This window comes from Anopheles nili, chromosome 3 (assembly GCF_943737925.1).
Source record: "Anopheles nili chromosome 3, idAnoNiliSN_F5_01, whole genome shotgun sequence".
Lineage (NCBI taxonomy): Eukaryota > Metazoa > Arthropoda > Insecta > Diptera > Culicidae > Anopheles > Anopheles nili.
Window position 1 is genome coordinate 21,046,904 of NC_071292.1, and position 23,806 is coordinate 21,070,709.

General features: G+C 46.1%; 3 protein-coding genes across 3 annotated transcripts; 1 reads left to right on the plus strand and 2 right to left on the minus strand.

The window, feature by feature from the left end:
• The first annotated feature begins 5,540 nt into the window (after window positions 1–5,540).
• Window positions 5,541–7,442, plus strand: LOC128723043 (solute carrier family 17 member 9). Its single transcript, XM_053816748.1, has 4 exons — window positions 5,541–5,608; window positions 5,667–6,447; window positions 6,515–6,731; window positions 6,799–7,442. The coding sequence occupies exons 1-4, from the start codon at window positions 5,541–5,543 to the stop codon at window positions 7,044–7,046; spliced, it is 1,314 nt and encodes a 437-aa protein (XP_053672723.1). The 3' UTR covers window positions 7,047–7,442.
• Window positions 7,443–7,451: 9 nt separating this feature from the next.
• LOC128723044 (uncharacterized) lies at window positions 7,452–9,695 on the minus strand. The gene is made up of 4 exons (XM_053816749.1): window positions 9,597–9,695; window positions 8,941–9,453; window positions 8,429–8,866; window positions 7,452–8,356 (listed from the first exon to the last, which is right to left on the minus strand). Exons 1-4 carry the CDS (start codon window positions 9,693–9,695, stop codon window positions 8,228–8,230), a joined length of 1,179 nt encoding a protein of 392 aa, XP_053672724.1. The 3' UTR covers window positions 7,452–8,227.
• A 454-nt stretch (window positions 9,696–10,149) lies between these two features.
• LOC128727671 (sodium- and chloride-dependent GABA transporter ine) lies at window positions 10,150–21,119 on the minus strand. Its single transcript, XM_053821606.1, has 10 exons — window positions 20,714–21,119; window positions 20,416–20,644; window positions 15,113–15,300; window positions 14,908–15,042; window positions 12,461–12,683; window positions 12,128–12,395; window positions 11,716–12,057; window positions 11,297–11,638; window positions 11,049–11,225; window positions 10,150–10,979 (listed from the first exon to the last, which is right to left on the minus strand). The coding sequence occupies exons 1-10, from the start codon at window positions 21,117–21,119 to the stop codon at window positions 10,713–10,715; spliced, it is 2,577 nt and encodes an 858-aa protein (XP_053677581.1). The 3' UTR covers window positions 10,150–10,712.
• Window positions 21,120–23,806: the final 2,687 nt, after the last annotated feature.

Here is a 23,806-nt window from a genome sequence, read left to right on the forward strand (position 1 = left end):
CCAGACTGTGGCTGGTTGTTGGCTTGTTGATGTTCCCCCTTTTTTTTCTCCTGTTATTTGTTCTAGTTTTCCACGAGGCTTCCACGGGAGGCTTTCTTTTCGTGGTCAATAAAGCGTTTAGCCATGATCGGATTTAATGGCTCCACCTATTCATGATTGTGTGTTTTATTTTTGTGTTGTTTTGTGCACGGCTTTGGAGAATGTCAGCTGCATTTCGTTCGTTTTGGCTGCATTGCAAATCAGAATGGATGCGCTTTGCACGGTTGCAGGTGAGTCTGGTACATTTACCAATTAAAGCCGTGCACTTTGGGCTGAGTTGAATGGCTCGAACCGAGGGGAAACCACAGTTTTGTAATTTCGCTTCATCTATAGAGCTATCATCGTGTATAATTGAGCTTTTTTTGTGATGCAAGCACCGCTGGAAAATGGTCTAAAATGGTTGGATGCAATGTTTTCATTCACGGGTGATATTTCATCGTTCGACGAGCTATGGTAAATTAAAGCACTTTTAGAGTGAACATATCTTAAAATCAATACACTTATACATTCCAAAAAAATAAGTGTAGTACTGGTTTTTACATAAATTAGATTGAGTAAAATATTACTCTAATTTTATATCATATATTTAAGAAATGTTCTGAAATAAATTCCATACTAAAAAAGGATTTGTGTATTCAATTGCCTTTAATTTGCTTCTCCTACTCTCCTGAAAAGCACGCAAATCGTACATCCCAGCATCGCTACATGCCTCCGAACTTTGAGCATTATGACGGTTTTTTGTTTTGTACATTTCTAACAACATTTTTAAAGCCCATTCAAACCCACCGACCATAAACCGATGCTTGAGTGTGTCTCTAAAGCGGGAGAAAAAAAAGACAAAAAAAAGAGCAAACAACACCCACATTTTCCAGCGCGCACCCGTGACATGAGCCGGCCGGGTGCTGGAATAAAGGTTTGTTCAAAAGTTTTCCCTCCCCAAAAAACGTGCCTAAACGTACCGGCGGCTTCCGGCGGCTTCCGGAGGCTTCCGGGAATCTGTGTTTCATTTGTGAGGCGAATTTTCTGCGCCTAATAAATCATCCGCGCACAGCTTCGTCGGTGAACGTTTTCGTCCTTTGGGAGCACGTGGTCCCCAAAATCGTGGTGGCCACTGGCGTCGCCCCTGCCCATACTACCTTGCCCCCCCCCCCCCCCGAGTAATCAACAAAAGCTTTTCCGCCGAAAAATCATCCCCTCCCTGCAGGATGCGCCTGGGAAATGCTCTGACGCCCGAGAAAGGGTCGACAGAATGGCGCATTTCGAGGCTTTTGACCATCCCCTGGGGGATGGGTCAAAAAGTAAGTGCAAAGGACACCGACGCCTCTCTCGTTCTCTCGCGCACATAATCATAAATTAACATGCAACAACACCTTTGCCCGACAAATGGAATTTGTAGCAAATTAATGGACGAGCTGCTCCCGTGGACGAGCTGTTCCGGTTTCGCGTTGTTGGGGTGTTTTTCTTTTTCGTACGTATGTGTGATTGTGTGCTGGTGTGACCGTGACCACCACAAGCTAACCCACCAGACCAGAGGGCTTTGGCTTTCGGGAACCACCACCGGGTCAGTAAATAAGTGTCAATTCGTTCGTCCTTTTCCTCGTCCAAAAACGAACCTACAACCCGATGCAATCCGGTTCCGGAGCCAGGTTGTGGACATCACCAGCCATTCAGCCAGCCAGAGAGAGAGCGAGTGCTCTAGGACCTCTAGAGAGTCACCACGCATGGTTGGCCTGGCGTGAATGGGGAAAGTTTATCTATCCAAGCTGAGCGGAACGGGGTAGCAAGTCGAAGGACACGCTGGCCACAGAAACGTTCCCCAGGTTTTGCTCGCATATCAGTGCCGATGGGTGGTGGGAATGAGTGAGGTGACCAGCCTCATGTCCTGACAAACGATCCGTTCATAAATCAACCCACCCACACCACATCGTGCGGGCGTGCACGACCATCAACAAATATGTTATGAACTCTGGAGGCGAATGCAAGCGAGCATGGCGAATGCATTTCCATCAATTCCGAATGTGACACCCTTTCGGTCGGGTGCAGGACCACGGTCAACCCTTAACCGATGACGCACCCTTCGGGTTTTTGGAATGTACGTTCCCATAAATACGTTTTTCGTGCACGCATTCGCATTCGCACGCACGAAACCGGCCGGGGAATGAATCCCGGCTGACATCTGCAGCGGTGCGTTAACGCAAATAAACCACCCACCGGTGGGTGGGGGAGGGAAAACTCCCCCTTCTTTTTCTCATCCACCTGCGTGCAGGTGCACGGCAACCGGACTGGACCGAAATTACTATTAACATTCAATCGAATTACCGGAAACATCGCCCAAACGTGATCCACACTTTTGTCGCACCAGGTTGGATCATTCGGACGCGTGACAAACAAACGCATTTCCGCTCATTTGGCTGCACGAGGGAAAGAGAGAGAGAGAGAGAGAGAGAGAGAGAGAGAGAGAAAGAACCATACAGCACGATGGCGTAAGGCCAGAGACCCAGTTGATGCCATTTGAAATCGAATTTGTGTTTGTACAAAAACAAATAAATTACATAGGGCGGGAGAGAAAAAAAAACAACAATCTCTTCACCCCCTCCCAAATGGCTGTTGGTTTTTAGTTTTCCCGGAATGCTGGCGTTGTGTGGAAGTAATTGGGAGACAAACACAGGTGATAATTAAAAGGCCCGCCGGGCTGAAGTGATAAAGCTTTCTTGTTTTGTGCTAATTGAAATTGAAATTCATTGGACCGGTAAAACGGGTAAAACCGGTGGGTTAACGCTTTAGTGGTGGCTTTATCGTTAAAATTTGCATTATGCTGATAAAGTTACAACACCGTTGATATTGTATTACAGCCTAGCGTTCAGAAGGAGCAAGCTAAGGAAAATGCAAAAGGTGTTACAGGTCTGAAAAACCACAAAAAGAAGCTCAACGTTAAAGGCGCCACTAATTCCCTAAAACAGCATGAAACCTAAATGAAAGCAAAGAAATCAGCTAGTTGATCAAACGTAATGCATTTCCAATGATTTCCTGCTAGCGAGAGGAAGCGATCTAATCGTGAAATCTACCCCCGTTTGTCAAACACGTGCTTCTGTGGTTCGATCTCTTATTATATTTAAATGCAACCCAAATACATTTTAACAGCAGTACTTGTACCAATCGCTGTGTGCTTGAATATTCCACAAAGAAAGCCTCTTTTTGTGATGAGATCCTGTTACAAATCCTAACAATTTCAGCATGTTTTGTATCCTCTTTTTTTCGAAAGCGCAACAATTAATTTTAAATTCCTTTCCAAACTAAATAGCACACGAAATTGCATTCAAATACGTATTATGGATATTGCTCTTACCGTACGGTTTACGCGTAGCTTCAACAACTGCTTTTTTGGTGCATGTTTGAAATATTTTATGCTCTAAAATTGATCAAATATCAATTAACATTACATGAGAATACATATCTCAGTTTCAAGCCCTTTTACGCTAACGAGCATGATTCTAAGTCGTTTTATTCCAGTAACAAATGTCAGAGTGCCACGTGTACGCATCCTTTTGTTTTATTTAACATTCAAGGATATTTCTAATCTGTAGAAAAGGTATGCAAAATGCGAAGAATAACGAGGGAATTTGGTGATGAAACGATGTACACTTGTAACCCTAAAAATACTAAAAATGTTATCATTTGTCTAAAACTCGCTAAAATGTTTACCGAAATTGTTCAAAAAATAGCTGCGCGTACGATATTGCGAACAATTTTATCGGCTGTGAACGTGTTACTTGAAGTGTAAACGCGACATCGAGCAAAGCGAGAGAAATGTGCAATAAAAAGATACGAAATGGCCAGCGAACGCACGAGCAAACCAACGTAAATTTCATCCAAAAGTAACAGGAGAGCATACTAGTTACCAAGTTTCAATTTTTGCAAAACTGATCGAGCGAGCCACCGAAAATTTTACGCAAAAGTAACAGGAGAGCATGCAAAATGAAATTTTTAGTTCATCTTTTGTCCAAGAGATGGCGCTAATTACGCTAGAGAGAAAAATTGGTTCTTCTATACGCCCCTAGATGGCGCTAAATAAAAACGCTTGAAATGTTTCAACAAATGAAATGTTTCATGCGTTTTTCTGGTCAGCGCCATCTATTAGTGAAACTTTAAACCTTGTACTAAATTTGTATTATAGCAGTTTTTATTGCAGTTTCCACAGCGCAGTTCTAAAATTTAACGCCTCTCAGAAAGTCTGCTCTCCTGTTACTTTTGCATGAAATTGTCTCTGTTTTGCCCACTCAGTGCTTTATTAGTTTTTGTTTTCATTATTCTTATTTTTACCGTTTTGCAAGATGGTTTTTACCGTTTTGCAAGATGATTCTCAATTGATTTGTAATATGCACGATTTTGGTGATCATATGTGTTCGCAATATCGTGCATACATCTATAGTACTCTCTCGTTGAAAGGAATTGGTCGAAATCAATTATGATTACAACGCCGTTTGTTGTGCCAAATTTGAGCGCTAAGCCTTTTTATGATATTTTGAAGAATCTTCACCTATGTTGTTAAAGCTGATAAGACTATGCGCATATAAATTTTCGGAAAGCTTGATCTGTTACACAATACAAACACATGATTTTTTAATGTTATCCCATTCAATCACAAGTCCATTTATTTAGTTACATTGAATTTTAACAAAATTACATGATCGTAGCAGCTAAAACTATGGAATATTTCACAATTAAAAATACGTTACGTGTCCCAGCTGACGTTTGCGCTGTCACAAATGGTCCGTGTGTGTGCCAATGTTTTGATCGGTATTTTTGTTGGCAATTCTGCACTACTTTTTTTTATCAAACAAACCAAATATCTGTTTTCTCTCACACTACGTATGTAAGAAAAAGAAAGTTCAACACTTCGTAAATAGGATGTGGATTTGTGCGGTTGCGAGCGGTTGTTTGCATCGTTAGAACGTTATCGAAAAGTGACTAGTTCTTATTCGGGTTATTTTCGTAGTTTTGCGTCTGGCCACTAACACGCACCGTTGTTTTGTTATCGTTGCCTGGATTTATTGATTCTGTAGCAGAAAAAAACCCCCTTCGCTCTAGTTACTAAGAGCCTAGCATAATACAAACTTTACTTGTGTCCAAAACGTGACTACACTTTGAATGAAACGCAAAATTCCGATGCAGCACAGAGACCGTAAATAGAGCCACAAAAAGAGAAACACGAACAGGATTCGCACGGTGCGTGGCGCAAATTCTGGTACCAGATCCAGTCCTGCTGGGGTTCCTAACCAGTATAAGGAAAACGTTACTTTTATTCATTAGGTTCTTCGACGTGAATTAATGCCCATAGGAGCTCTCAACATGCTGCTCCGGTACCGATAAAGCTGATCTGGCCTATCTGGTGAACTGCTAGCTGCCCCTTAGCCAGCGAACTTCGCTAACTTTAAGTTAGCCTGTCACGCTAACGCCGGGTAGCTTTGTGGAGAAGCCGATATAACGGCCAAGACGACCAAATGATGGAAGAAAAGCTAAAATATTCATTCCTGCGTGATTTTAACGATGGACAAAGCATATGGACCAGGTAAATTGATTCATCGCAACCGCCAATGCCACGTGCTGACCGTCCATATATGTTGTAGGAATGAAAAGCGAACCTGGTTCCTTACGCTCCTCACGGGCACCTGCATGCTGTACTCGACCCGCACAACCATGCCGCTGCTCGTACCGGCCGTGGCAGCCGAACGGAAGTGGAGTAAAACCGATTCCGGCACAGTGCTGAGTTCGTTCTTCTGGGGCTACACGCTCACGCAGGTGCTCGGGGGCTATCTAAGCGACAAGTTTGGTGGCCAGAAAGTCATCCTCCTCGCGGCCATCGGTTGGTCGCTGATCACGTTCTGGATGCCAAACATCATTACCTCGTCGACGCTGTTCGCGTCCTACTCCATCCCGTTTATTGTTACCGTTAGAATAATCAATGGCGCCTGCCAGGGCGTGCACTTTCCCAGCATGATAAGCATCACTAGTCAGAATTTAAGCTCGTGCGAGCGGGCCAGCTTCTTCAGCATACTCACGTCCGGGTCCGCACTTGGGACGCTCCTGACCGGCATCGTCGGGTCGTTCCTGCTCGATTACTTCGGTTGGCCAACCGCATTCCGGGTGATTGGCTTCCTCGGGCTCTCGTGGACGCTGTTCTTGCGGTATTACACGATGGCTTCTGACCGGAGCCGAATTATAAACATCTCCCTACCGAGCCGGATGTACACGAAGCTCGGCACGCCGGAAACGGTCCCGTGGTTGCGGCTATTTGAGCGCAGCTCGTTCTGGGCCTGCGTCTTAGCGCATGCCTGCGAGATGAACTGCTTCTTTGTGCTGCTCTCGTGGTTACCGACGTATTTTCACGAGAATTTCCCCCATGCTAAGGTAAGCGAGACCAGACCACGCAAACGGAAGCCACAGACATATTCACGGGAGCCTTTATTTCTTGCAGGGCTGGGTGGTTAATATGATCCCTTGGTTAGCGCTTCCACCGGTAACGTTCGTGGGAAAGCTACTCACGGAGCATCTGCTCGCTAAGCAGTGGTCGCTGACGCGCATCCGTAAGCTGGTCCAGAGCATATGCTTTCTGGGACAAAACTGTGCGCTATTCATCATGTGCCGAACGCAAGATTTCAACATGGCACTGACATGCATGTCAATTATCATCGGTAAGTAGCCGTTAGGTTCACGTTAAATAGCAGCAAATCCTCATCTAAACACGTCCACTCTTCGTAGGCCTCTCGGGATTGCACAACAACGCGGTCACGGTTAACCCACAGGACCTCGCCCCGAGCCACTCCGGTAGCGTGTTTGGGCTGATGAACACCGTCGGTGCGATACCGGGCTTTCTCGGTGTGTACCTTGCCGGGCACATACTCGAGCTAACGCAATCGTGGTCGGCCGTGTTCAGTACAGCGGCCGCAATCAACACATTTGGGTGGCTCATCTTTACGATGTTCGGATCGGCCGAAACGATCGTCTAACTTTCGGTGATGGCGGCGATGGCTGCGGTGAACGGAAGGAGAAGCCCAAACCAAAAGTAGATCGATACAATTTTGCCGCTACGCGGATGTACAAAACACTCTCTTCTCCCTGCTCTACTTTTTCCACTCTTCTCCGCACGCATTAAGTAAGCGTATGGCCCCTAGCATGCCCCTATCAGGCAACGTTTTGGACTGAGGGAGTAAAAATCTTAAGCAAATCGCTCTTTCCTGGATGTGGTGGGGTTGTGTTTAGGTCAGAAAACGCGACAGCAACCAGCACCGGATCGCCGTTTCGTTGCGAGACCGGCGACCGGAGGTAGTTAAAACGACGTGGATGGACGAAACACTGTTAGATATTGTCGAAAGAAAACATATAACAAATAAAAACAAAACCAATCATTGATGTACGCCAATCGTCTTTACTCTACGGGGGCTCATCTCAATACTTATTTATTATCAAAATACGCGCTACACTCCAGATCCTTTCGAAAGTGAAACATATCACGCATTTCCACCTGCGACGTTGCCGTTTTCTCGTCGGCATACGCTCTAAACCCACCAAATCGTTCGAAAAATTACGACTAATGTATCGGTATATCATGCAATAGGAGCTATGCGTATGGTAATTTTGTTTTTGACCTCCCGAAACAAACGATATCCCTCCGAAAATAGCGCGTTAAATAAATGAGGAACGTCTGCACTACGTACTATTAGGACAGAATCACTACACATAACTTTATACACAATACTGAAGCTCAGAAATATCCCACTCCTACCTAGATGCTAGAGAAACTTATTGTATGTCTGTGATTTTTCGGGTTTTGTGCTCATCAGCATAAGATGTTTCTAAGCTTCCACGTTAAATATGGCGAAAACAAGACTGAACAGAAATTGTCATGGATGCGGAACAGAAAAACCTTCCTTTTCTGAGCTTCGTTTCAAGGGAATTCCATGGCACAGGAAACAGGAATCAGGAGACAAAAAGACGCTTGAACACATCCAAAGCATAGATGAAGAAAAGTTTCAATAAAGCACACGTAGTTAAAACCTAGAGTACGTAAGAATAGAGCTGTACATGTCCACGAATGCTGGAAAGTGAGCACGCGCGATGCCTTAACATTGCTAGCAAAACTACACCGATGGAATTGATCCAGTATCAATGGGAAGCGGTTGCCTGCTGCTTACGGGAGACCGCCAAGTGGTGGCAACACTTCGTACATGGCGTACTTCCACGTCCAGCATCGCGCGAGGGCTTCAAACTTTGGTCTATCATTCTCGTACATTCGGCCCAGCTCTGGCTCCATGCAAATCTGTAAAAATACACAATACACCGGGTTAAATAACGCGTAATTCATGCAAAAATAATCCGATACAATCCTTACCTGTGTGAATGGATCCGTCAATAAGCTTTGGACGGACAGAAGCAGCTTAGAGATAGTGAGTGCCAACGACCAGTTGTGCTGAATGATATCAATTCCAACGTCGCCATGACGGGAAACGTTCGGATGAACGATTTTTGTCAGAAACCGCACCTGTGGCGGTAACATCGGGTACGAGCAGGGTATAACGATGTAGAGGAAGAATTTACCACCCTCGTATGGGCTTCCGGCTGGACCGAGTATTGATGCCTGCCAGTGGAATAGCTGGTTGTCAAGGGCCACCGCATCGATACCCTCCGTCGCGTCCAGATCCAGCGAACGAATGTCGCCGCGAAGTCGATTCGCGCGGATGTGATTCACGCGTCCACGCATCGGAGCCTTGAGGGCCATCTGGATCAAGCACGTGCGGCAGAAGCAGGACTTCATCAGGGCACCGTACATCTGAAAAACAAGGGAAGGCCATTAATCACGTGGGATGTACTTCCGGATAAGCCTCCTGGGAGCATTCCACTCACATGCAGCCAGTTAGGAATGGTCGATATCTGTTGGAACAGTGGCCATCGTTCCTTTGTGTATTTCTTCCACATTTGCTGCGGAATGTGCACCTCCAGTATCCGCCTCCACTGGTTGCAAACCTCGCCCGCGTTCCACAGGGATAGGTCGTCAAGGTAGGAGAATATCGACAGCAGCACCTCCACAGGCAGGGCGCAAATTTGCTTTTGCGATTCGTCAGTTTCACGTGGTTGCGAAAGCATTTCCAGATATTGGTTTACGTTACGGGGCGCCGATGGACGGGGCCTTTCCAGCACATCGTAGTCGGGATCGTCATCGGAACGGTACCTAGCCTCGGAGCCCGTCTCTGGTGGTTCGTCATTGCCAGAGTCCTCATCGTCCGACACCTCCGTGGCCAGTCCCTCGGCTTCGTCTTGCGGGTGGTTGGGAAATATAAACGAGTGGCACGTACCACACAGGGGCTCCTCGTAGCTTGGTCCGTAGTACCCATTGCAGATCCAACAGGTCGACGAGTTCTGCCAATTAAATTCCCAAACAATGATCGATTACGCAAACGCACGCGACAAAGAAGCACGGTTACCGAATCTTCCCAGGGGTGCCATTCGAACCGCACCACTGACCTGCACAAAGCTGCAGCGGCCAATCGTGTTGAACTTACCGAAAAATCGAAATTTATACAAAATTCTTCATGCTCAACGTCATAGAATCGCTCCTCTTCGTACTTGGAAGTAAACGTTTTGCTACAGCCTGCAGCCATATCGCTTTCGGCCGGCCAATATGCCGCCTTTTGCCCTTAGTTTACAACGATTACTGGAAAGCCACCACAGGGAAAGCAATGAAAATACTTTCCTTTTCCTGGCACCGGACGGCGCACAAATTAAAATAAATAAAACAAATATCCACTGTCTAATTTTACTGCTCCCCTAAAACTTGCCCTTGTCAAATATGCTTGAACGAGAAACGTCAAAGCATTTGACATTGGTTTGTTTGGATAAACAAACACACGAAAATCACAACAAAGAAGCAGAAACTGTTTGTTTTGATTATTTTTTCTTGTGTTTACAACCATTTTCAAACCAACCCCCAAAGCCGTTAGAAATTGAATTGTATTTAAGAAAAGTATGTTATAAATAAAATTAAACCATCGCAGGGAGCATATCCTTTCCTTTTTATTTTTAATTTGATATCGATTTACTCGAAGAACAAACAGACGCTTTTTAGTAATTTTATTGAATTCCTTTTCGAAACTGACCTAGCATGGATCTACAAATATCGTACATCTTTATTCATCCATTGCCGGCCTCGCCTAACTTGGTTTGCCTCAAGCGAACGTTTTATTTATTTTTTTTGAACTCTACACAACCTTGACAGGAGACAGCCTCTTGGAGCCTGCGAAATTACATGCTAAGGAAGAAAATTATAATGAAACTAACATCCGAAACTAGGCACTCTTGAACGTTCGCTGCCAAGAGAACATGAACACGGCAACGCAACGGCAATCCCTCCTTTCAGCGGACACCTTTATCTGTAACTCGTACGGTGCATTGATCGGGACTCTTATCGACCATCCAGACCAGAAGTTTCAGGATTCGTGCCGTCCACATTCTTCTCCTACCACGGTCGACCGGTAACTAAGGGGTGGTTTTTCGTTAAAATTATTGAGTTGTCTTTTGTGTCCCTCGCGCGGATCTGCTTGCAGTGTTAATACACTAAACGCTATCTACACGGTTTCATTAACGAAATCGTGATCTCGCCCTCCGCAACGGTCAGCCGATCATCGTGCCTCGCCGTTCGCATTTGAATTCGGTGGCGCATTGCTGTTCGGAACCGCGTTTGTATTGCGCTGCCCCAGTTCATCCTGTTGCTGGCCGTAGTGAGTGTGACCCGGAGGCGGTGGTTGCAGTATCAGCGGGGCCACGGATGTCGACTCGATGATGGTCGTTTCTGGTCCCAAATCCTCGTCGGGGAAGTCATGGTCGCAATGGTGCTCGCCGCATATTTTACACTCGTATATGTTAGGCTTCAGTGTATTCAGTAGTTTCTATCGGAGCAAAGAAAAGAGACTTGTTTTTTAGCCTTGTCGATCACTTTTCACCAGCTTACCGCTTACCTGTCCAAACGTGCTGCCTTCAGCCCGCACGATCTGATACACGGCGTAGGATGGAATGCAAACCAAAGAAGCAGAGGCGATGGTCCATCCAAGACCGTGGGCCCATCCTGGATAGTGGTACTTTCCGTTGTGGTACGTTGGCGCCTCGTAGTTGATCAAGCTAAATATCCATAAAGACTGCAGTAGGGCGAATGAAACGATTTCATTAGAACCTCAGACGATGGATACTAGCCACAAGGGTTACTCACGATCAACAGAAACGGCACGGCAATCATTAGACAGAACCGTAGATAGAACGACGGAAGCCGTCCGGTCATTTGTTTCACGTTCTTCGAAAGTCTATTGATGCCGTAGAACCAGGCGATCGCGATCGTTTCGAAGAAGGCGAGGAACATGATCGAAACCGAAGCTGCGTAGTGGTCGATCAGCTGGAAGAAGTATATTCCACCCTGGATGAGATTGGGCAGCCCGGCAAAGAATGACACCACGCACACGATCAGCACCAGCAGTTCGTGGTACACGAGTTTTCGCTTGATCCATCGCGGAAACCCATCCTGGATGGAGGTAACGACGACTTCCACGATGGCAAACTGTATAAGATCAGAAAAATCATTAGCTCTCCATGTGAGCGCGATGAAACAACTCTCCCAAATCCTTTAACACCTACCTGACTATTCAACCCGAGGCAGAGCAGCATGAAGAAAAACAGAACAGCCCACAACTGGGCAGCGGGCATTTTTGCCAGCGCCTGCGGATAAACGACGAATATCAGGCCTGGTCCACCGCTGATCACGTTCTCTACGGTAGTGCCCTGCTCGAGCGCGATATTGCCGATCGTGGCAAACGCAAAGATGCCAACCAGCAAGCTGGTGATCGCATTCACGAAGGACACAGCCAGCGTGTCGTGAAGGATGTTATTGTTGTACTTGTTATAGCTTGCGAACGATATCATCGAACCGAACGCGATACCGATGGAGTTGAAATTTTGAGCCGCAGCATTGATCCATACCTGCCAGAAGACGAGCCAACGAGAACGCATGACAGCAGGTGAAAGCCACAGATCCGTTCGTTGTACTTACGTTAGCTCTTCCCAGTTCCTCCCAATTTGGACGGAAGAAATAGTGGAGTCCCTTGTCGGCTCCTTCCAGTGTTAGCGAGCGTCCGAGGAAGACGACGATCAAGATGAACGGGAGTGTCGCGGTGAGATAACGCACCTTCGCTGACGATTTGATCGACTTCCAGATGGCGAAGTAAACCAGGATCCAGGCACAGACGAGACACGCCACCAGCTCCCAGCGCATCGCACCTGGGTACTCGATACCGTGGCTTATCTGCAACACCTTGTTCCTGCAAACAACCGACACGGGTGTTAGTCTGGAAGGCTTTATTCCCGCAGACAAATGGCTACTGACTCGAAGAACTCTTCCGTGGGCGTGCGAGACATATCCGGGCGCGTTAGGTTGTGCTTCATTCGCTCCGGAATCCAGCAGTCGGGCGTGTTCCAACGATGCGAACAATCCGTCCATGGCAGCTCGGGCCGGAAGGAGGTGAAAAAGTAATAGATTGCATACGCAATGATCACACTGTAGTACGTGGACATCAGGAATGAAACGACCACACTAGCCAAACCGGTACCTGTGAGGAATGCGATCAGTTACATCAATATAATGCATTTTTCACATTCATCGAAACTATTTGCATATGAACTAAAATCTACATGAATCGCAGTTTCCCATCATTTTAATAATGATTTGGATTACCTTGGATTACCTTCCCATCTGAAAGTTGCAGCAAATACAATGCACTCTTCCGCGGTCGTATTAGATTCGTAACAATAAGAACCGAGAGTCATTTGTGGGGAGACAAAAAAGCACAAACAGAAAATTGATCTGCAATCTGCAACTGGTAGCCTTTTAATGGCCCAACATCAACCAGAACAGAAATGTAATTTTCATTTCCAGCTGACACGAGACAGAGCGGAATTGGATGGCAATTGATATGCATTGTTATGAAACACCACCCTCCTGGTGCATTCGCAGGTTGCGGTTTGCTGCTGCCACGTGTGCTGAGCTCTGATTACAGATGCTTCATTTTATTTCGTCGTTTGTACGATCATCACCGGTTGTATAATGGCAGGGGTGGTTTATGACGCCCGGAAACGCACGACGCATCTAATTAATGCGTCCGATTGCAGGGCCATAAATCAAAAGCCACCCGCCATCCCAGTGTGCCGGATCTGATGAACTGAGCGTACTAACTGTACTACATTATCATCCAAGTAGCGTATGGCTAAGGGTGGTGCTATTTTCGTAAATGAACTATTCGTTACGCTTGAATAGATGCAACGTAGATAGATGATCTAATGCTGTAGCAATGCATTTGTTCAAATCGATTTTTGCAGCGACAAAAATGATCCAGCAATCGGCAAAAAACCTCTCCTGCAACTGATCGCGCATACCACGCTTCAAGCTAAAGTACCATTTAAATTCCTTTGATTTATTGTGACAGCTTTCCCCGTAAATAGGGGAGAACAATGCAAATAAGCATTTAACCCCCGCCAGTCGTCCACTATTCCAGGAGACCTGGTCGAAGGGTTCCTGTGCGCTGTGTATTTTATGCATTATTTATCAACAACACCCCAGACATAACGATATTGGATGAACGGCGCGACACCAGTGTCGAATGAGTGATTTATTCGCTCACCATCTCGATCGCGCCATTTTGCAAAACGGTAACTGGGCGGTCGTAAGCAGCGGTTAGTTAGCAATCGCGAATTTCCTGTTTCTTGAGGGGCGTGCTTGGTTCGCGTGCGCTCCGTTTAAGGGTGCCAAGCTGTCTGCTTCGACTACCCAGCAATTATGTTAAATCGACCAGCAATGCAGGCTATTTGCGAGCGTTCTTTTCACTCGGTTGGTTGCCCGCAACACAACCACACCGGGTGGATGATTGATGATTGACACTTCATTTACCGGCGCGGTGAAGTGCAGCAGCACAACAGCGATATCGAAAACGGTACTAAGGTTTATTTAAAACCCCAGCACCACCGGCAACACACGCGCCACCAGGAGTGGTGGTCATTAGCATAAATAAGTGCGACATCGTCACGACAGCTTAATTAGCTACCGAGGAGCCCGTAGGCTGTAAACTGCATCGGCACAAAGGTGTTGAACCTGCATGGATTGTTGAGCGTTTGTTTAAAGAATTCCTTCTCATTATCGTTTCATCAATCACTGCGCTCAGCTGTTGACAATCGATGGAGTTAAAGATCCTCCCAACAAGCACAACATATAAGAACACTTGATCAAGAGTTCAAGTTATTGTAAAGAGAAAGAATAAATCCATTACGCGCCTACTCTCCTCCCGCATTATAGATGGATTATTCTAATCCATTAGCAAGTGTGCACGCGAGCGCATGTCACAAACTAAACCAGAAGCAAAGAGCAAGCATTTCACATCATTTCAACGTCAACGCCCACAAACCACGTTCCAACAAGCCCTTTGGGGTAGATACGGCAAGATTTATGATCTAACTGACCTCGGGGCGCTGAAATCGTGATCATTAGAGCAGTTTCATTCCGAACGCCGTCCCCGTTAATGAATTTCACCGCCATTCACAATTTGCTACTATTTTACATTCGTTGAGCGACCAGAAAAATTTACACGTCCGTATAAACATCACTGACAGGGTAGTGTTAGGACAATTTTGGAGGGTTCTAATTGGTTCCTGTCCTGTTGAAACGGTAGCCGAGTAAAAATTAATTAAAGAGCTCTTCCGCTGAACAAGTGACTTGCGCTGCGGCATTGGGCAACAAGCGACGAACCCGGGCTCTATCTATCGGTGTTCTCGCACCGTACGTACCTTTGAATAGCGGGCACAGCTGCCCAAGGGCACCGATCGGTCCCCGACCCGTGTACTGACCGACGGCCAGCTCCATGAACAGCATGGGAATGCCGCAGATCAGCAGAATGATGAAGTAAGGCACCAGAAACACACCTGAATGGGGGAAAGAAAGTGACATTAAGTTCATGGCTATTGTTTGATTTGGCTGCAAACGAAGCCTTACCTCCACCGCTCTTATAACACAGATACGGGAAACGCCACACGTTGCCCAGGCCCACCGAGTACCCGATGCAGGCGAGCACGAATTGCATCTTATTTGCCCAGTGCTGCTTGCGTGGCTTGAGATTATCCAGATCGGAGTCATCCGACACACCACCGTAGCTCTCGTTCTCGTACGTTTCATCGGGTGGCCTGTAACGAACAAATACAAGTGTGTCGCTATTAAACATATTGTTATATTACCTTGAAATTTGCACAAACCTACTGAAATAATTCAACTGATTCAATTATGCTTTAACTCCGTCAAAAACAACTCAAAAGCAGATAAAACAACAGCCTAATTTGTCTCGCACGTTTTCGTGTTCACTTAGCACTATGTTTTTTGTTTATGTATATAATATTCAGCATGCAAAAAACTTAATTAGCATAGCGCTTTTTGGCATGTTTTTTGCGATACAATAAATCAAAGGATATCAGAAATATGGCTAGAATGTGCGTTCAAGTGTTCCACGTTAAATGCCTGATGGCTTACGTGCATTTAGCATTCCTGTTCTAAACATAAAAAACTGTTCGAAAATAGTTTACAGAGCAGATCTGCATATTTTTATGTACGGGTAAGCATTGGCAAACACGACCAAATGGGTTTAAAGGTGTCAAATTATTCTTCTTCTCACGTTTCCAAAAGCGGAAACGTGGTCGCATGTATGAAAAAGTTACTTCCTGATTTTTTTCAGAGCACATACTGTTTGATTTCGCCCACCCAACACTTTACCTGCCCTGCTGGACACATACAATCAGCTTGTTGTTAAATCTTATTATCATCATTTCCCCAGCGTATGAGCAGTATCGAAGGGACATCCCTGGGCAGTACTTATGGGCTGTAGAATCGATTTGCATCTTTCCACTTACAAACGCGATCGGATGTTGACTTCTCGTCTCACAGTTTAACTGAAGTCGAAGTGCTAATCGAGTGATTTGATTTTATTTACTTATGGGAACGAAAGTCGAACGGATGGTCTTACATTGGTCAAGGGTAACATTTAAGAATTCCAGCCGATTTTAGATTCGATCATTGTTACTCACTACCATCATGGTTAGAATCAACCACCTTCATTTTATGAGTTTTGTGCGCCATATTTCAACACTTGATTGGTTGATTGATCAGATACGGGGTATATTCTGCTCTCACATGCACTTGTTGTGGGCATACGCTTCAAATTACCGGAAGCTCTCTTGTCAACGAGTTCCTCAGAACATGGAATTCACACAAACGAAACTCTGGTCTCATTTTCGCTTAGAGTTTCTTCATTTTGCGGTCACATGCGAAGCAATTTCAGCGTGTAATAGCTATCCGTTTGCCGTTCGGTGTAAACCCATATCCCTTCTCACAACCCGTTCTTTTTGCCCGTGTTTGCCATCCCTCCGAAGGGAAGTTCTAGTGACATTCCACCGTTGCATGATGGGCACGGAAATGGACAATCGTCGTCGTGACACATGATCGAAATTGAAACCGAACGGAACATTAGTGGAGTAGTGGGTGGTCGTTTCCTAGTGAAACGTTACTCTAGAGGCGGCACGTTGAACAACAGACAGTTGTGGTTTGTGGATGGAATAACTTCAACTCGGACCCACTAGAATCCACCGAAACCCAACTACGATCAATCAATCATAACTCCGGGGAGAAGATGATCCCACGATAAGCCAAGATATGTTGTAAAATAATCGCAAATATTTCAATCCAATGTGTTTGTTCTGAAACACACTTACAATCCGTGTGGCATTCATTTAATAAGAAGACGGAAACTTGACACGACAATCGAGCGCTACTAGCTCTTCTAATCTTAAGCCACGTTCACGAAACGTTTGTAAATATTCTTGCCTATTTCAGGATAAGTTATCAAGTGACCTCGTGTGATGGTGTGCCTACAAAATTATCAGTGTCCACGCTTCACTAATCCGTGAGTAATTAAACCAAAGAAAATGATACGGATCTAACTTGGAATTTAGAAGACAGGTATTGTTGAATAAAACAAACTTGAATGGATGGATAGATGTTTATGCTTATTTGGTTGAGATTATTTAACGTAGCACTCAAAGAACACAAGCCTGTCTGTTTATATATCAATTTTCTTATGTGTTCAAATGTTCATAGTACACTGATTTAATAAACAACACCACTCACTCCTTCTCTGATTTTTTACAAGTAAAGGACTGAAGAAAAATGATTACGTCATTGAGCAGCATGTGATATATAAAGCTCACGAATGTTAAGTTGATGCAATTGGAAGGTTTGCACTATCATTGGCTTCATGACAATTTCAGTTTTAATAAGAAAACAGTTTAGGTTTTAATCCTCCTTCTTTAACCCTAAGTTAAGTCTTTTTTCGACCCATCCACCTAGAGCGCCTACTTACTCCCCAATAAATCGCCGCATCATGACCGGACTGTTCGGGTAACTGGGCATCCCGGTCATTAGTGGTGTCCTGTCCGTGCTGCCGACGGTTCCATTTGGATGAGGCCGTTCCGTTCGGCTCTGCGCATAAGGATCTAACTTTTCACCTCCATTCGGTACGGGCGTCTCCATCGTCGCGCTTTGTACATTCATTCCCGATGCAGTCTCCATTTGCGCAAATCGTTCCAGACAAAATTCACAACATCACCATACCATTATCACCGTGAAACACTGAGAAATGCCACCGTTATTGGGAGGGTTCGACAATAATCTTCCCACTTCCGTGCTTCTACGAATCTGACGAGTACGATACTCGAGTTCGACAACGGTGACAGATCCACCGTTGATGGACACGAACTAAAGCCTTTGATCCCCGAACTGGATGTTGAGAAGCGAATCGTACCGGTTCGCGTACCTGATCGTACTGAATGGCCCATGACCAGCCCGTGGCAACATCCCCATTGGGCGATGGTGGGCTTTTCTGTAAACACGGCCCAACCAACTCCATCGGCTCTGTTGAATCCACCGGTGGATGGGATGCTACGTCGGCTGTACGTCATATCAAAGCAGGTGATAATCGTTTGGGTCAACACTGGCCACCGCGAGTGGGTGGGAAAGGCGATCCGAGGTTGCTATCTCTGATCTCGTAAGATATCTACAGTGCTGTCCAAAAAATTGGCCAACATGATGAGCTATTTAAGTTAGAGAATCTTTATTCCACTCGTGTTAGGGGAAAACTCGAAGGTCTCGATGGACTATAGTACAATAGCTATAGACGAGCAATGATTCAGTATTTAAGTTGGGATAAAATGATCATGCAAATCATCCCTAGCATTCCAGAGATCACCTGTATTGTGCCATTCGCAATCGTTTTCCTTCCTTTCCCAGACGATGACGATTCATTATCGCACCAGACCCGATATTTATCATCCCAAACGGACACTTTAATCACCACGGCGACGTAAACCTCGTTCACGGTGGCCATGTGGAGACATCCAACAACATCTACAAAAAAAAATCTCCATCAAGTGGACACTTCCCGGCGGCAGCGTCAAGTACACACTCGCACAAGACGCGCTAATGGCTCGGTTGGTTTATGACGATGTTTTCAAATATTTGCCTACCGAATTCACGACCTCCCTGCGAATGAGCCGCGCGACCGGCACAAGTGGAACGGTTCGTGTGCCTTTAACTGGAGCATCATCGCCGCCTTGGTCTGCATGTAGAATCTGGCAGAAGAAGCTCATCCGTAGGTAATGAGTTTAGTGTTTTATGTCTTGAAAGAAGTCTATTAATGTTAATGACATTTTTTGATGATGTTTACAAGGGGAGCTTCATTTGTATAGAGAGATTTACTAGCTGCATGCTAACGACCAGCTTGAAAGCATTATCAAATTGTTAAACACGTTCAGCTGGCACGTGAACAAATCAGGCCTTTGAAACACTTTTTTTATGTAAATTTGCGTAAATTTATCATTGACCTTTATGTCCATCTACATCAAACTAAATAAACTTTTGAATAAGTGAAATCAGTTCTACAGCCATGTTCTACAACCCATAAATTTTCCTTTCGGAATCATTAACGCCCATTGCAATCAAATGGAATTGTTCTTGATGCTGTTTATTTCGAATGCTAATCCCCAAGAACCCCATGATTAGGATGCGCCTCAAAGGACCATGATGTTGTAGCGTGTCATAATAAAGATAGCAATCGCAGCTCGTTGCTTTGAACAAGCACTGCATAATCTAGCGAATTCAAGGCGAGACTTCGTCGAGATTTGCTCGATCATTCTTCTGGGTGATTGTGTTTGCTAACCGCTTTTTTGCACACTTTCATCCATTTGTTGGGGTGCTAGAGAATTATCTACGAGCGTACCCTATGCCAACCGGACCAACACTGGAGCAATCGAACGAATTTCTCTGCAATGGCCCATTTGATAACAATTTCCTCAATTGAGACCTCGGTCATATGCCGCGCGAGGGCCCGGATTAAAGCCTTAACTAAACTAAATCCGTGCAGCCGAACGAATGGAACGAGACTGGTGCCAATTTAATCCGCACCGGGAGTTGACCTCATTCCGTCCATTCAGCGACGCTCCCAACTTTCCTAACCTCAAATACGGTCCGGTCACGGCTCGGTATATCCCCCAACGTTGGAGTTAAATGTGGGTTGACAAATTTAAGCATTCATATCATCGACTGCCCCGACGCATTGCAAGTTATGACTACAGGCATGCGTGCGTCTGGCAGGCCTTTACACTGAATGTAAGCTGGCCTGCGAGGTACTTCGAGATCGATGCATCTGACGCCATACGAGACGGACCTTGTGGTAAACCACAACCGACGAGCCGAATGGTAATTGTAACCGTTCGACTGCCGGTTTCGATCAAATACCAAAACCTGGATTGCTCGAATGAGGTATATATCTCTTACGGCAGCTCCGCCAATATATGCACGATCGGAATGTGAAGACTGTGCTGTGTAAAGAGTGCGTGCTAGAATGTTAACTCAATTTGCTACCATTATCTCGCCAAATTGCGTAATCAAATTGTGCGTCTTTGTCGCAACATCTCCACGTATGCTATCGTTGAATGTGGCTTTCTGTAGCTACCCATTTTCACGCACGATCGCGTGTTGGTGCGTTAATCACTTTCGCTTGAATCTCGTCGTTACCTCATCCTGCTAAGAACCTTCCTGTATTATGTCGCCATCTCAAGATACCAACAGGCAATTGCTTCTCGGGAAGGTACACTATGCTTAATTGAATAATTCGCCCTATCAGCCTTTTGTTCACGCGTGTGCCGATAAAAATCTACGCTCCCGAAGAACCGAGTTCCCGGGAACTTTACACTTACGTTGGTGGGCTGATCATGGTCAGCAGCTCGTTCGGGGAGTTTGGCACCCTCCGGATGACCATCCGCCGGCCATCCGTTGAACCCATGCCGATGGATGCGAGTGACCGGATCGAGGTGGCATCAGAAAATAGCCTCGGAGTGCCTCCGACGTCGCTAAAGATGTACGATCCACTCCGTGCGATCGTCGCCTGGTGTTGCTGCACATTTGCCAACCCTTGCGGATCGTTAGCTGGTGGTTAAAGAAGAAGGTGCGTTATATTCAACGAGTTATCCTTCAGACTCACCGATTATCCCTTACCTGATCGCACCGATCGCAGGCTATTGAAATGTTTGGGCTTCTGGCCATATCCGACTGGAGCTGCATGAACTGTTAACGAATTCACTCCTACTGTAGTCGAGCTTTCGGCTGCTTCGGCAGCTTTGAGCCCACTAGGACCTGCTACAGGCACCGTTCCATCCGTTCCACTCGTCTGACAAGGCACGATCACGAATTTCCGGCCACTAGGACCCACCATCGGTAGGAGCGCCTTGGACTCCTCACTTCCACTCGAAGTGGCCGATGCATTCGACACGCTGTTGCTGAGCTTGCTTTGCGCCCGATAGTTACTGTTGATGGCATTGTAGTGCAGATCGTTGATCGGTCGGCGGTTCGGGATCGGATTTACGGACTGTATTTCCAGCTGGTTCTGCTCCTGCGTGTCCATCGTACCTCCTGCGAAGGGGTCCGGGAGCTAGCACCAGCGGAAAGCAACGCGATTGGATTCGTTTCTCACCGAACGAACAAAAAATAAACAACAAATCTCGTTCACACACTCGCGCACGTGCACTACAGCTCGTAGGAGTTGGTGTTTCGGCTTCTTCAACTGCACCCAAATGTTGCAGTGTTTACATCACAGTATGCGCCTTGCGCAGTGCGTACGATCGGTGGGACACTTGCGAGGCGTAAGGAACATTATTAACTCACTCACAGATGCAGGCACACATAAATACACTCACACACGTTTGTTGGGCTCGTAGTTTGGGTTGGTAGCAGACTAAACCAAGCGAAAAAAGGACCATGTTTAAGAGAAAACCATAAAAATAAAACAAAATATTCACCACCGTATGTCAGCAAACCGATTAAACGATCGTTTATTAGCGCCAGCGTTCCTACGGGACAATCGGACAATTTACAATTGCATTCCTTCACGCCAACCCCCGGTCGGATCACCACCGGTCAGCTCCTTGAGGGGGTGGAAAGGGTCGTGTGTGTATGAGCAGCGTCATAGCGTCATAGGCGGTTTATTTTTAGCACGAGTTTAGGGTAATAATTTCTAGGAAAAGCTTCCTTTTCGGTTGCGGCGCACGAAGGTACACCGGTTGCGTGCTAAAAATATGTCAACATAAATCGGCATCCTTTCCCGAAAGCATTAAACGGGAACCCATAAAACACTGACCCAAGGAGGAAGGAGCACCCGCACGCCCCAGGAAGGAAGCCGCAGACACACCAACAGCATAACACTAACGGTGTGATGTTATTTGAAGAAGAAAGAAAAACACTACCGCCTGTGAGGGATGGCGCCACACCAAGTAGCACCCTGGGCGGTATTGCGGCCCAGTACGTAACATTCCTGCAACAGGGCGGACTCGTAAATCAGCACCACAAATCCCCACAAATTGTGTTCAAAACATACGCGCATATGTCACACCGACCGGGGATGAGTAGCGCACGCGATCGCGAGGCCTCGAGTATTAGCGATTTTTACGAGTATCTATTACCTCGCCAATTGATACTCCCCACACGGGAACGCGAGTAAATAAACGCGAGAAAAACGTACTGGGAAATGGCGATCGTAATGTGCGATGTGAGTTGTGAAGTGGGAGTGAACAACACGAGCCAAAAGCACGCCCAACTCGGTTCGAGGATCGCGTCCCTGTAGTGGTTGATCGGGGGTGGATTATCGTAGCGATTGCGGCTCGATGAAACATCCTCAAGATCATCCATCGATCGTCCATCTTCTACAAGCGTTGTACTAAAGTAACGTTGTGCTAAATCTTGTATACTCTAGGCACCCATAACCGAGGGGATTCAGAACGGGAAAATCGGGTTAAAAGGAACCCAAACTCCTTCGTTGATAACAAGCATCGTATCCCCAGTGAAGATCAACGTTCGGGAGTACGTCATTCTTCGATTGAAAAAAAAAAACAGAAAACAGGGGCGTAGACGAGCAATGAAAACGAAATGATCGTCGAGTTTTACGATCGCAGGCGTGTCACGGCGTGATTCCACGGGACTCGTTCCTACCACGTTCTAAGCCGTTAGGAGCCGTTTGGCGGCATCGTTCGAGCGTAGTTTTGTTACAGTGGCCGGGAGATTGAGAAACTACGCATGGTTACGATTGTTTAAAAGCAAATACAAAAACGTAGCGCAGACTTCAAACGATCTTGGGACACGATCACCCGGAATCCGCACTGATGAAGTTGTAAATGGTGCAGCTCTTAACGACCAGCAGATCTCCTTCAGGACGAGCCGCACTGGCGGTTTTTGCTTTCTTTTCCTTTGGCTGCTTGTTGAACACATGCCAAACATGACGGAACCTGACGGCGGTGACGACGGCTTGTGACAACAAATAGAAAGATGACACAATATGGCTCACAATCGCTAGGATGTTCCTCGACCACCCCCAAGACCTGAGAGGCATCTCGTGTCGCGTGTTGGCCGGATCATTGTTTACAAACACAAACACTCGATCGACACTCAGGACCGGTGGTAGGGCGATTTCACTTCTTGTTCCTCGCGACCAATTCCGGTGTCATTCAGGAACGTCAAGGCAGGATCGCGCTGCTAGAGTGATTCGCGTCCAGCTGTGCTTTAACCTACCCGCAGGCTACTGATAAGATTGTAGCACTCAACCTAAAAGGGCACGTGCATTCCACACCGCTGCCGCTATTGAGGTGTTTGAGCCGGGTTTATGTTTGATGGACATCTTAATAGCCGGCACACACATACGCGTTTCTTTAACGGCTGGAATCACTTCTTGGCACACTCTCCGACTCGCTGGTCAGTAGTGCAATAGTGCCAGGCAAACGCTGTGCAGCTGTTTCTTATCAATTGTGTTCGGGTTGTTCATGAAATGCTGCATGTCCCGGGTTGAGAGTCAATTTCCTGTACAAAGCCACTATCTATAGCCGTAGTGGTGGTAACCTTCCTTGAAATCACCGCCACTTTGCTCTTATCAAAGCGGGTTTCTTTTAAGCCTGTTTTTAAACACGATCACGTAAGTTTATGAACAGCTGCTCGTTGAAGGCTACATGGGACTACACTAGTTCTAGCCCATGCACTACCTTAACATTGGTGCACAAAATCCAACACTGTAATTCCATTTAATAAATCAACAGTTAAGTATATTCA